Genomic DNA, 13,358 nt, shown 5'->3' with positions numbered 1-13,358 from the left:
TGCACCAAGTGCTCTGCTTGAGCTTACTGCAATTTCAAGAAGAATAACTATGAGGAACTCAAAGGTGAAAGAAAGGATCGGTGGTCGTGTCGACAGCACAAGGTAGCCTGCACAGATCTGTGTAAATGCATTAATTGCCAAAATTTAGCTCAATCAGGAAATGATGTGGAAGGTGGTGAAGATGATACAGACAATGAGGAAGAGGACTAGAGGTGTGAGAGCTCACCTCAAATGAGAATGTTGACTTGGACTGTCCATAAATTTTAATTTTATTTGTTTTCATATTCAGGCATCAAATTCAACTGTAATTCATTACAAGCATAGTTTGTCACTTCTCCAGTGAGTTACAGAAGTGGTAGTGAATTCCCATATTTAAACCCACAATATTATTTTACAAACATTTACCTCTATGGTAAAATTTTCATCCTGCATTAAATGAAAATTCACATGATGTTAGACACAGTTAGCTTTGAAATGATGGTCAGATGTAGATATGAAGTGTATTTATCAAGCCATACATGGACAATGAAACCTGGTCATATAACAAACTGCTTTGGGACCTTTGAATTTATTTGATTCAATTTATGCAATCATTAATAAGCTACCAACATAAAGTATTATTAATGAAGACAAGCTGAAAATGGATATCAATAACTCTTTTATGTCACATATGTCTAATGTCCAAGTTGCTTGTAGCAAAGTAGATTGGTATCAATATTACATGTGTGGATACTTTTATCATTTCTCAAAATTTTCTGTTTGGAATGAAGAGATCTGGAGTGAGAGAGAGAGAGGGTTGTCCGTGTGTGCATGTACGCGTATGTGTATGTATGTGTATGTATGTGTGTATGCATGCATGCAAGAAATCGAGAGAGAGAGAGAGAGAGAGAGAGAGAGAGCGAGAGTGAGAGATAGAGGTACGGGTATAAGAGAAGAGGCTGAGGGCAGAAGAATAAAGTGTAAGACAGGGATGAGGGAGACGAGAGAAAAACAATAAGTTTATTATTGTCATCATCATCATTATTTTAAAAAATTACTACATATATTTCTTAACATTTGATATGCTTCGGAGGTCAGACAAAATTTACCCTTCATAACTCCTCCCTAATTCCCATTTAATTTAAATGGTTTGCAAACGTGTCTCAGAAAATGAAAATATTTCAAGTAAAACCCAAGAAAAATACCCTCTAATAGTAAGCACCCTTGCCTATTTCAAATGTATTCTCGTCGCGTTTATTTGCCTATGAATATGTGACACACTATCTTGTAAAACACCCTGAAGTTGATGAACATGCACTCCTCAGTCCTGTCCCATTTTGTTTGAGATGGAGAGGGGCGTAGATGTGAAGACAGAATTACTGACTTTTTAAAGAATTTTAATTCCAGAAAATCATAACACAATAGAGACATATAAATAGTTATTTATATAATTCAATATATTATTGTAACAACAGAATCGAAAACTTTTTTACAGGCACTTTTGATCTCCTTGGGATAAAAGACAAAGTTATTTTCGATTGGGATTTCAATATGCAAATAAAAGACCAGATACTGCGATAGATTCAGTTTGATACTCTACTTTCTGCGTCCTGATGATGATCAATTTCTACGCAAAATCTGATTTTCAATTTGAGAAGAAATTTAGCCATTAAGAAAATTCTTGACACCAATATGATAAAGTTTGACATTTCTTCTAACACACTCAATGTGTACTATGAAGCTTCTGATTACTATTATAGGCTCCTTGCTTCGTTAAAAAGGTCAACTAAAAGGAGAGATTCTTTTCTTCAGAATTACATTATATCAGAAATAATTCTTCAGATATAAAACAGTTTCTCACGAGAACCAGCAGGTTTTTCGAATGCCAAAACCACGGAGAATATAGTTCGCGAAAAAATAAGAATTTTTAAAGCATTCCGTTGGGACTGTGATAAAAATATCAAAATGAGAGAACATCTGATAATTTTGATTCTAATGCTGCTTAAGAGAGCGATCCTCCATAGAAACATCCATATGTTTTGCTAAGTAATCAGATATTTCTGGTGTACTAAACAGAAAAATAAACTAAAATTAGTATTTGTTTTATCTCATCAGTAAGCAACTTTTCTTAATCATTTCGTTCATGTAGACGAGCTTAGCAGTATGAAACGAGGTAAGGGGTTTTACGTGCAATTATTTAACAAACAAAAAACATTATCGCAAGTGCAAATATTTCACTGGGCAGCTGTTTCGTAAAACTAAGGCACTTACACTCGTGTTGGATACACACACATGACGTATTTATACTAAGAGATCCCTTTGAATGAACACATTTGCAATAACAAAATATGAACTCCTGCCGGAACTTACATACCGTGGACAAGAAGTCTTTTTACCCATTCTACACAACATATTCCTTGGATAATGGAACAGCAAATTAAACATCCAACACATATCTTTATTTTTATTCTTATATTTCCCTTCATACTTCCTATATATCTCCCTTTCCAAAATAACTTCTTATATTGAACTCTATTATTTACTTTAATTTAACTCTCTTATCGTCTCTGATGATGGGATATCTTTTATATCCCTGAAACAGCTGTAAGATTACCCTTCTATTTATAAAATGTCCTAGAAATTTCACACGGCCTTGGCTTTGTTGTCTTATTTTATTTAACCTATATACGCTCACACATGACCCGCGTTAGACACCTCACTCTTATCAGACCGGGAGTCTAACAGCGGTTCATCTGTAGCACATACGTAGCTTTACCTGCCTTTTGGATCTTCTGGATACGAAAACCTTTCATATTATGCGCGCGTGTGTATATATATATATATATATATATGTATATATATATATATATTATATATATATATATATATATTATATATATATATATATGCGCGCGCGCACGTACCTTTCTATAATTTGGGTATATAGATTTCACGAAGCGGGAATTTGAAACAACTGTCTTCCCACGACGCACTTCAAATTACTCCACTAAGCACGATACACCAATAAATGCAAACTCTCAATGACCTCAATGACTTCCTACGACTTCCACGAACTCTCAACGACACCTACGATTTTTTTCGTCCCGACCGATACGCTACTCTTTATAAGAGTTCGGCTATCTATTCTTCTAATCCCACAGGGTGTCAATGATTCTTGCCACAACATCTCCCCCTTTGAGATTTATTTAATATTTCTTCCGTTTAGGCACTACATCCAACCGTTCTGTTTATTTCCTCTTTCTTGTGATGCTACACCTAGGTTAGACTTCTTGTGGCGTTGGAACATCAAAGGTGTTGTAGCGTACTTCCTTGGGTATCGCTTTTCTTTTTTCCGTATATCTATTTCTTTTGCTGATTTATATGTCTTTCGTGTTCCCAATTTTCACCTCTTATAATATACGTCATTTTGCCTATTCATTTTGTAACTACTCCGTCTTCCCAACCTTCTCTTCCATTTTTATATATTTTGAAAAACACCTTGTCACCTATATTAAAATACTTATATTTTTAGTGTTTTCTTTCTTTTTTTTTTACTGCAAAAATTAATTTTATTTTTCGAGCAAACATTAGTTCCGCAGGCAACTTGCCTGAACAAGTGTTTGGGTTCGGTGTTATACTATAAACCCACAAGAACTGTGTCAATGTTGCATCATCGACTAGCACGTTTCTTCATTTCTTTAATGCCCTTTTAAATGTATCAATGAACCGTTCCGCTTGCCCGTTTGATCTTGGGTGATATGGCGGAGTAGAGATGCGTCCAATTGCGTACATTTTCCAAAAGTTTTAAAACACATACACCGTAAACTGAAGATTCACTTTAATTTATTTCATCTTTCCATACAACATCATTCTGAGTACCATCTAGTGCAGACGATATACAACATTTGATAAAACTTTTTACTCAGCCTCACACCTTATATATAGTATACAGTGGAGATCTCCTTGCCAAGGGGACTCCACGCACTGTGGCCTAAAATCCTTCTGCCACGACTTTACCTGGAGTGACATGCGATGTCCTGAAGATAGATTGCAACGGAATGCTGCTGGTTCCAATATCATTAGAGTTGCACCTTTCTAGCCAGTCCATTTGGCATTGTCCTTTTCCATTAGGATCAATCGTTGAGTTCGGACATCTAACTTCCTCCGTTTGATCCACCGTAAAAAAAACTAGAGCGTTTTCATTAATAGAAGCTCCACTCTGATATGAATATTGAATGGAATGACTATATGACCGATGTCTCTGTTTTGTCGTGAATGAAAAGCAGCAGCATCGGGGCTACCATCCTGAAACATTGTCTGAGATTAGCAGGCCACTTAGCAAGAATGAAAGAAACCAGGCTGCCGCGTCAAATTTTATATGGCGAACTTTCCACTGGAAGAAGACTCTGTGGCCGTCCCCTCCGTCAGTACAAGGATCAGCTGAAGCAAAACTTAGAACTGAATGGAGTCGATCCCAAAGCCTGGGATATTGAAGACAGATCATTTTGAAGCTAAACGACAGAGGAAAGAGGAAGAGAAACGACAGAAAGAAAATGGAAGCTGCAGCAACCAAAGCCTCCATCATGGATCCCTTGTGAACTTTGCAACAGACGCTTCCAAGCAAGAATCGGCCTCATTAGTCATCAGGGCCATAAACACGGACAGAGGGAATGAAGTGGTCAAATAAGAAACGAAATAAATTGTCGGACACGCGATAAAACGCCGCCGCCGACATGTATACAGTATAAAGTGCGTGTGATTAATTAACAAAAACATGACACTCCGAATATAACAATATCTGTTTCAACTCACGATTTTATATCAAGATTCTGGCAAATCAAATACATTAACATAAAACAGTGTGTGTGTGTGTGTGTGTGTGTGCGCGCGCGCGCGTGTGTGTATATATATGTGCTCGCACACAAACATACACATGAATACGCACATGCGCAGAGACATTTGTGTGCGTGTGCATGTACACATGTGTGTGTGTAGAAACACGCACGCGCATATACACAGCACATGTATGTGTCTATGTACAAGTGTATGTGTGTGTGTGTGTGTTAGAATATAAGAACGAGACATGGTACGATTTAATAAAATCTAAAAACGAATTCTTTTATTTCGAATATTTTCATTTATGCATTTTCATTCAGTAGTCGGTTACAGGACGTTTCTCAAGGTATTCAGCGATAGAGGGAACTTTAGACACATTTTCTCGAATGGCTTCTAACTTTGGGTAGGTCTTCAGCAAGTTAGATTCTAAAGTGATACAGAATTCCAGGAAAGTAAAGCTAGAAATATCTGCAAGAGTAAGCTGTGTAAAACAAATAAAGAGAAAAAACATTAAGAAAATAGGAAGAAAGAATGTAATGAAGAAACGAGAGGATAATTAAAAAAAAAAAAGGAAAAATAAAAACTCCAAAATCAAGAATAGCACGAAAGAATAGGAAGAATGGGATAAAAGTTGCAATTGTGGCTGATTAATTGAACTTAAATCCTTACTTACATACATGGTGGCTGCCCCCTCGTTATCGAGTATGGCCATTGCACGAAGCTTAATCAATGTTGTTATCGTGCAATGCCTGTGCAAGAAGATTTTGTTTTAAAGTGAGGAAAGGCTGTGCACTGAGTCAATCCCACTCACTAAGCAACAGCAGCCATAATCCGAAAACAAGAACAAGTCAACATCATCAGTAACCACTGAGCCGCAGGTTTTATGTCGGAGTTATCCCAGTTACCTGAGTTACCTTCTCCTAGAAGGATGCCATAACAAATGCTAGAAGTCCTTCACTCCCAATGGTTTAACTGCGCGATCGGGTATTCAGTTCGATTATTTTTATGTCCCCGCGCATGATACAGCGTTAAGACATTTATTGGATGGCCGTTGACTCTCAAGAGTTCTTCCGCTCTTTGACGGATTTTGTTTTTCATCCCGCAGGGTCTCCAATAAACACCCTCATCACCAAGCAAGATTGGTGGGGTTGCCGGTTTAGTCGCCGACGACCCGACCATGCAACAGGTTGTACTGGGTTACATGTTACCAGTAGCACTCGAAAGTGACCTGGCATAAACATACATACATACATACATACATACATACACACAGATACATACATCTCACGAACTCCGATGTTCCATTTGATAGGATTGCTAACTGTTGAGGTATTCCCTAATATGAAACACCAAAGTGAGCCTAAATACACAAATACAGTGTATATATATATATATATATATATATATATATATATATATATATATATATATATATATATGTCATTTAGAGATACAAGTCCCCATGGGATTCATCAAATCCTAATATACATCAAACCATATCATAGAATATTATTTTAATACTTACTATTAAAAGAGAAGAGAAATTTGGAACGGAAATAGTAAGTATTAAAATAATATTCTATGATAAGGTGTGATGTTATATTAGGATTTGATGAATTGCATGGGGACTTCTATCTCTAATTGACATATATTTCCCCATCGAGAATAATTCAATTTATTTGAATCTCTGTGACGCCGGAATTTTTATTCCCTAATTAATATATATATATATATATATATATATATATATATATATATATATTGTTACGGAATCACCCGTCGTCGCTCGCCCGAACGGGCAAGTTGGCCACGGAACCCAGAGAGAGGAGAGATAGATACAACGACAACAACAGCAGCAGCACAGAGATACAGAGGCAACCGAGAGAGACACAAAACGGCAAGGCAACAACTGGCTTACATTTAACAACTAGTTTATGACAATCAATTGTTACAACATCAAAGCATTTAAACATACAAGTAACAGAATCAACACATCATACAGGTATACCACAGATCAAAGCATTTAAAGAAAACAACATGCGGATACAATAAACAATGTTCATAGACAAACAAGTTCAGATCAAATAATGTTCACGATACGTTACAGTCCAATCAGAACACTTCGATACATTATACAATGTTCGTATCACAACAATTCACGTTACAATTCAATGTTCATTATCGACTATATCAGAGTCCTTCTTTTTCTCTCTCTTTCTTCTTTTACAGTCTCTTTACATCGTAGCACGTATCAATACAATTAAATACCTTAATTCCTAATTGAATAGCCAGTGTCCCATATTGTAGTTCCTCTCTAACAGCCGCATATTCCTCTGTATATCTCTCTTCGTGCTGCCAGCTCCAATCTGCCAAGCTCTTGCATCCCAACCGCTTGCCCTGACAACCAAAATCCGACTACTCGCTTTGACCACCGAATACCAACCGTTCCTCTATCGCCACCCCTCAATCTGTACCTCGCAATCACTCTCTCCTTTAGCTCTGCCATACTCTCTGCCTGTCCTCCTCTGCCCCTCATCCTCTCTCACTGCTAATATCCTCTCTATCTGCTCTCAGATTCCTTACTCTATCTTTCTCACCACTTTCTCTTCCTCGACCCTCACATCTCTCTGACACCCAATCGACCGCACAAGGCCAAAAGGTCCCTCCAAAAAGCCATTACTCTTCCAGTAAACAAAGGGCTGTTGCTTTTCTTCCAGACGTGCCGGCGCCACTCCCATAAATGGGTCAAGAAATACTGCACTAGCCAAACCATAACAATATATATATATTCTCTTTTTCTTTTTTTTCCAACTAGGCTATCAGATGTTGCTACACATCGCTGGTCACAATGCTTTAGCCTTCAAATGACACCACCCCGCTGGCTAAGTGAGCAGGCCAACAGAAGAAAGAGTGAGAGAAAGTTGTGGCGAAAGAATACAGCAGGGATCGCCACCACCCGCTGCTGGAGCCTCGTGGAGCTTTAGGTGTTTTTGCTCAATAAACACTCACAACAACGCCCGGTCAGGGAATCGAAACCGCGATCCTACGACCGCATGTCCGCTGCCCTAACCGTTATATACCCTTCTATAATTTGGGTATATAGATTTCACAAAGCGGGAATTTGAAACAACTGTCTTCCCACGACGCACTTCAAATTACTCCACTAAGCACGATACACCAATAAATGCAAACTCTCAATGACCTCAATGACTTCCTACGACTTCCACGAACTCTCAACGACTCCTACGATTTTTTTCGTCCCGACCGATACGCTACTCTTTATAAGAGTTCGGCTATCTATTCTTCTAATCCCACAGGGATGTCAATGATTCTTGCCACAACATCTACCCTTTGAGATTTATTTAATATTTCTTCCGTTTAGGCACTACATCCAACCGTTCTGTTTATTTCCTCTTTCTTGTGATGCTACACCTAGGTTAGACTTCTTGTGGCGTTGGAACATCAAAGGTGTTGTAGCGTACTTCCTTGGGTATCGCTTTTCTTTTTTCCGTATATCTATTTCTTTTGCTGATTTATATGTCTTTCGTGTTCCCAATTTTCACCTCTTATAATATACGTCATTTTGCCTATTCATTTTGTAACTACTCCGTCTTCCCAACCTTCTCTTCCATTTTTATATATTTTGAAAAACACCTTGTCACCTATATTAAAATACTTATATTTTTAGTGTTTTCTTTCTTTTTTTTTACTGCAAAAATTAATTTTATTTTTCGAGCAAACATTAGTTCCGCAGGCAACTTGCCTGAACAAGTGTTTGGGTTCGGTGTTATCCTATAAACCCACAAGAACTGTGTCAATGTTGCGTCATCGACTAGCACGTTTCTTCACTTCTTTAATGCCCTTTTAAATGTATCAATGGACCGTTCCCCTTGCCCGTTTGATCTTGGGTGATATGGCGGAGTAGAAATGCGTCCAATTGAGTACATTTTCCAAAAGTTTTAAAACACATACACCGTAAACTGAAGATTCACTTTCATTTATTTCATATTTCCATACAACATCATTCTGAGTACCATCTAGTGCAGACGATATACAACATTTGATAAAACTTTTTACTCAGCCTCACACCTTATATATAGTATACAGTGGAGATCTCCTTGCCAAGGGGACTCCACGCACTGTGGCCTAAAATCCTTCTGCCACGACTTTACCTGGAGTGACATGCGATGTCCTGAAGATAGATTGCAACGGAATGCTGCTGGTTCCAATATCATTAGAGTTGCACCTTTCTAGCCAGTCCATTTGGCATTGTCCTTTTCCATTAGGATCAATCGTTGAGTTCGGACATCTAACTTCCTCCGTTTGATCCACCGTAAAAAAAACTAGAGCGTTTTCATTAATAGAAGCTCCACTCTGTTATGAATATTAAATGGAATGACTATATGACCGATGTCTCTGTTTTGTCGTGAATGAAAAGCAGCAGCATCGGGGCTACCATTCTGAAACATTGTCTGAGATTAGCAGGCCACTTAGCAAGAATGAAAGAAACCAGGCTGCCGCGCCAAATTTTATATGGCGAACTTTCCACTGGAAGAAGACTCTGTGGCCGTCCCCTCCGTCAGTACAAGGATCAGCTGAAGCAAAACTTAGAACTGAATGGAGTCGATCCCAAAGCCTGGGATATTGAAGACAGATCATTTTGAAGCTAAACGACAGAGGAAAGAGGAAGAGAAACGACAGAAAGAAAATGGAAGCTGCAGCAACCAAAGCCTCCATCATGGATCCCTTGTGAACTTTGCAACAGACGCTTCCAAGCAAGAATCGGCCTCATTAGTCATCAGGGCCATAAACACGGACAGAGGGAATGAAGTGGTCAAATAAGAAACGAAATAAATTGTCGGACACGCGATAAAACGCCGCCGCCGACATGTATACAGTATAAAGTGCGTGTGATTAATTAACAAAAACATGACACTCCGAATATAACAATATCTGTTTCAACTCACGATTTTATATCAAGATTCTGGCAAATCAAATACATTAACATAAAACAGTGTGTGTGTGTGTGTGCGCGTGCGCGCGCGCGAGTGTGTGTGTATATATGTTCGCACACACACACATACACTTGAATACGCACATGCGCAGAGACATTTGTGTGAGGGTGCATGTACACATGTGTGTGTGTAGAAACACGCACGCGCATATACACAGTACATGTATGTGTCTATGTACAAGTGTATGTGCGTGTGTGGTGTTAGAATATAAGAACGAGACATGGTACGATTTAATAAAATCTAAAAACGAATTCTTTTATTTCGAATATTTTCATTTATGCATTTTCATTTAGAAGTCGGTTTTAGGACGTTTCTCAAGGTATTCAGCGATAGAGGGAACTTTAGACACAGTTTCTCGAATGGCATCTATCTTTGGGTAGGTCTTCAGCAAGTTAGCATCTAAATCGATACAGAATTCCAGGAAAGCAAAGCTAGAAATATCTGCAAGAGTAAGCTGTGTAAAACAAATAAAGAGAAAAAACATTAAGAAAATAGGAAGAAAGAATGTAATGAAGAAACGAGAGGATAATTTAAAAAAAAAGGAAAAATAAAAGCTCCAAAATCAAGAATAGCACGAAAGAATAGGAAGAATGGGATAAAAGTTGATCATTGCAATTGTGGCTGATGAATTGAACTTAAATCCTTACTTACATACATGGTGGCTGCCCCCTCGTTATCGAGTATGGCCATTGCACGAAGCTTAATCAATGTTGTTGTCGTGCAATGCCTGTGCAAGAAGATTTTGTTTTAAAGTGAGGAAAGGCTGAGCACTGAGTCACTCCCACTCACTAAGCAACAGCAGCCATAATCCGAAAACAAGAACAAGTCAACATCATCGGTAACCACTGAGCCGCAGGTTTTATGTCAGAGTTATCCCAGTTACCTGAGTTACCTTCTCCTAGAAGGATGCCATAACAAATGCTAGGAGTCCTTCACTCCCAATGGTTTAACCGCGCGATCGGGTATTCAGTCCGATTATTTCTATGTCCCCGCGCATGATACAGCGTTAAGACATTTATTGGATGGCCGTTGACTCTCAAGAGTTCTTCCGCTCTTTGACGGATTTTGTTTTTCATCCCGCAGGGTCTCCAATAAACACCCTCCTCACCAAGCAAGATTGGTGGGGTTGCCGGTTTAGTCGCCGACGACCCGACCATGCAACAGGTTGTACTGGGTTACATGTTACCAGTAGCACTCGAAAGTGACCTGACATAAACATACATACATACATACATACATACATACATACACACAGATACATACATCTCACGAACTCCGATGTTCCATTTGATAGGATTGCTAACTGTTGAGGTATTCCCTAATATGAAACACCAAAGTGAGCCTAAATACACAAATACAGTGTATATATATATATATATATATATATATATATATATATATATATATATATATGTCATTTAGAGATACAAGTCCCCATGGGATTCATCAAATCCTAATATACATCAAACCATATCATAGAATATTATTTTAATACTTACTATTAAAAGAGAAGAGAAATTTGGAACGGAAATAGTGAGTATTAAAATAATATTCTATGATATGGTGTGATGTTATATTAGGATTTGATGAATTGCATGGGGACTTCTATCTCTAAATGACATATATTTCCCAATCGAGAATAATTCAATTTATTTGAATCTCTGTGACGCCGGAATTTTTATTTCCTAATTAATATATATATATATATATATATATATTCTTTTTCTTTTTTTCCCAACTAGGCTATCAGATGTTGCTACACATCGCTGGTCACAATGCTTTAGCCTTCAAATGACGCCCCCCCTGCTGGCTAAGTGAACAGGCCAACAGAAGAAAGAGTGAGAGAAAGTTGTGGCGAAAGAATACAGCAGGGATCGCCACCACCCGCTGCTGGAGCCTCGTGGAGCTTTAGGTGTTTTCGCTCAATAAACACTCACAACAACGCCCGGTCAGGGAATCGAAACCGCGATCCTACGACCGCAAGTCCGCTGCCCTAACCATTGGGCCATTGCGCCTCCAAATATGAATATATATATATACATATTTCAACTATTTTCAAACAAGATGACGGTCGTGAACCCCCTCCATTTGATAGATCGGTACCTCCAATGCTTCGATTGGTCATCACGCGGGACGAAGTCAAACGTGTTATTCAAGGCCTCGATGTCAACAAAGGTCACGGCCCTGACGGCATACACCCACGGGTTATCAAAGCGTTGGCTCCGGTCATCTGCGAGCTCTTAACACGACTATTCAATATGTCATTGGCGACAGGTGTTATACCTGCAGACTGGAGAACAGCGATAATCTGCCCAATTTTCAAGAAAGGGAGCCGCGAAGACCCGCTTAACTACCGACCGGTTTCCCTTAAAGCAATTATCAGCAAGATGTTCGAAACCATCCTTAAGAAAAGTATGATGCTCCACCTCCTAAACACAGCCTCTATCTCTGATTCCCAACACGGCTTCGTGCCGAAGAGATCATGCTTGACCAACCTACTAGTAATGGAAGAATTGGTGACGCGCATCCTCGATGATAGTGATGCTGTTGACATCGTTTTACTGGACTTTGCCAAAGCTTTTGACTCGGTAAACCACCGCCTATTGCTTGTCAAGCTTCAAGCATATAGTTTCCATCCGGATATTGTACGATGGGTTGGTGCCTTCCTCTCAGATCGCTCCTTCCAAGTCCAAGTTAATGGTTCGCGGTCCGACGTCTCCAGTGCGAGCAGTGGCGTACCTCAAGGTTCAGTGCTTGGGCCCTTGTTGTTCTTAGTCTTCATAAATGACTTGCCCGACGACCTCACGCAACACACCCTTCTATTTGCCGACGATATCAAACTGGTCGCTCCTCGCGGTAATATAGAGGATCTTCGTCGATGCCTCCACCAAATTTGGAAGTGGTCTAACAATTGGGACCTGTGTCTGAACGTGTCAAAGTGCTGTCATCTGCCTGTCGGCTCTACTCCTGCAACTCAACTTGATTTCGGGCCGGGTCGTCTGCTGCTGGAGAGGACCGATCAGGTAAAGGACCTAGGTATCTTGGTGGATTCCTCCTTTTCGCCTTCGGCCCAGTGCGTCCATGATGCCAACAAAGCGCGCGGAATTCTGTTCTTGATTCGACGGTCATTCGGAATGCTCACAGCAGCCATATTCCTACCACTCTATGTCACGCTGGTGAGACCCATATTGGAGTATGGGATTCAAGCCTCTTCTCCTTATCTCCTCAAAGACATACAGCATCTCGAAAGAGTCCAGAAGCTGGCTACCCGCATGGTTCATGGTCTCAAAAATTTGTCCTACGAAGAAAGGCTGAGGACGCTCGACCTTTATTCTCTTGAAAAACGCCGCCGCCGTGGTGATCTCATTCTCGCCCACAACATCATAAGCGGAAAGTGTAACCTCTCGAAAGAGCTGTTCTTCACTCCTGCTCCAGAGCATCGGCTGCGGGGTCATTCCGAAAAGCTCTACCTGCGACGATTTCATCTCAATCGAAGGAGAGGAGCTTTCTCCGTCCGGGTTGCGGATC

At 39.5% G+C, this 13,358-nt stretch overlaps 1 protein-coding gene across 2 annotated transcripts in view; it reads right to left on the bottom strand.

Annotated features, from left to right (window-relative positions):
• Positions 1-5,076: 5,076 nt before the first annotated feature.
• Positions 5,077-13,358, bottom strand: part of LOC115211889 (glutathione S-transferase) — a 21,104-nt gene continuing 12,822 nt past the window's right edge. The window contains exon 5 of one of the 2 annotated variants that reach the window (XM_029780633.2): positions 5,077-5,296. In XM_029780633.2, coding sequence (XP_029636493.1) covers positions 5,132-5,296 — 165 coding nt within the window. In that variant the 3' untranslated portion in view covers positions 5,077-5,131. Of the gene's footprint in view, positions 5,297-10,054; positions 10,285-13,358 lie in introns of those variants that run through there. The other variant, XM_029780632.2, reaches the window with a different exon arrangement.

The sequence above is a fragment of the Octopus sinensis genome, linkage group LG5 (genome assembly GCF_006345805.1).
Source record: "Octopus sinensis linkage group LG5, ASM634580v1, whole genome shotgun sequence".
Taxonomy (NCBI): Eukaryota; Metazoa; Mollusca; class Cephalopoda; order Octopoda; family Octopodidae; genus Octopus; species Octopus sinensis.
The sequence above is the reverse complement of the archived record's forward strand: the minus strand, read 5'-3'. Positions and strand labels throughout refer to the sequence as shown.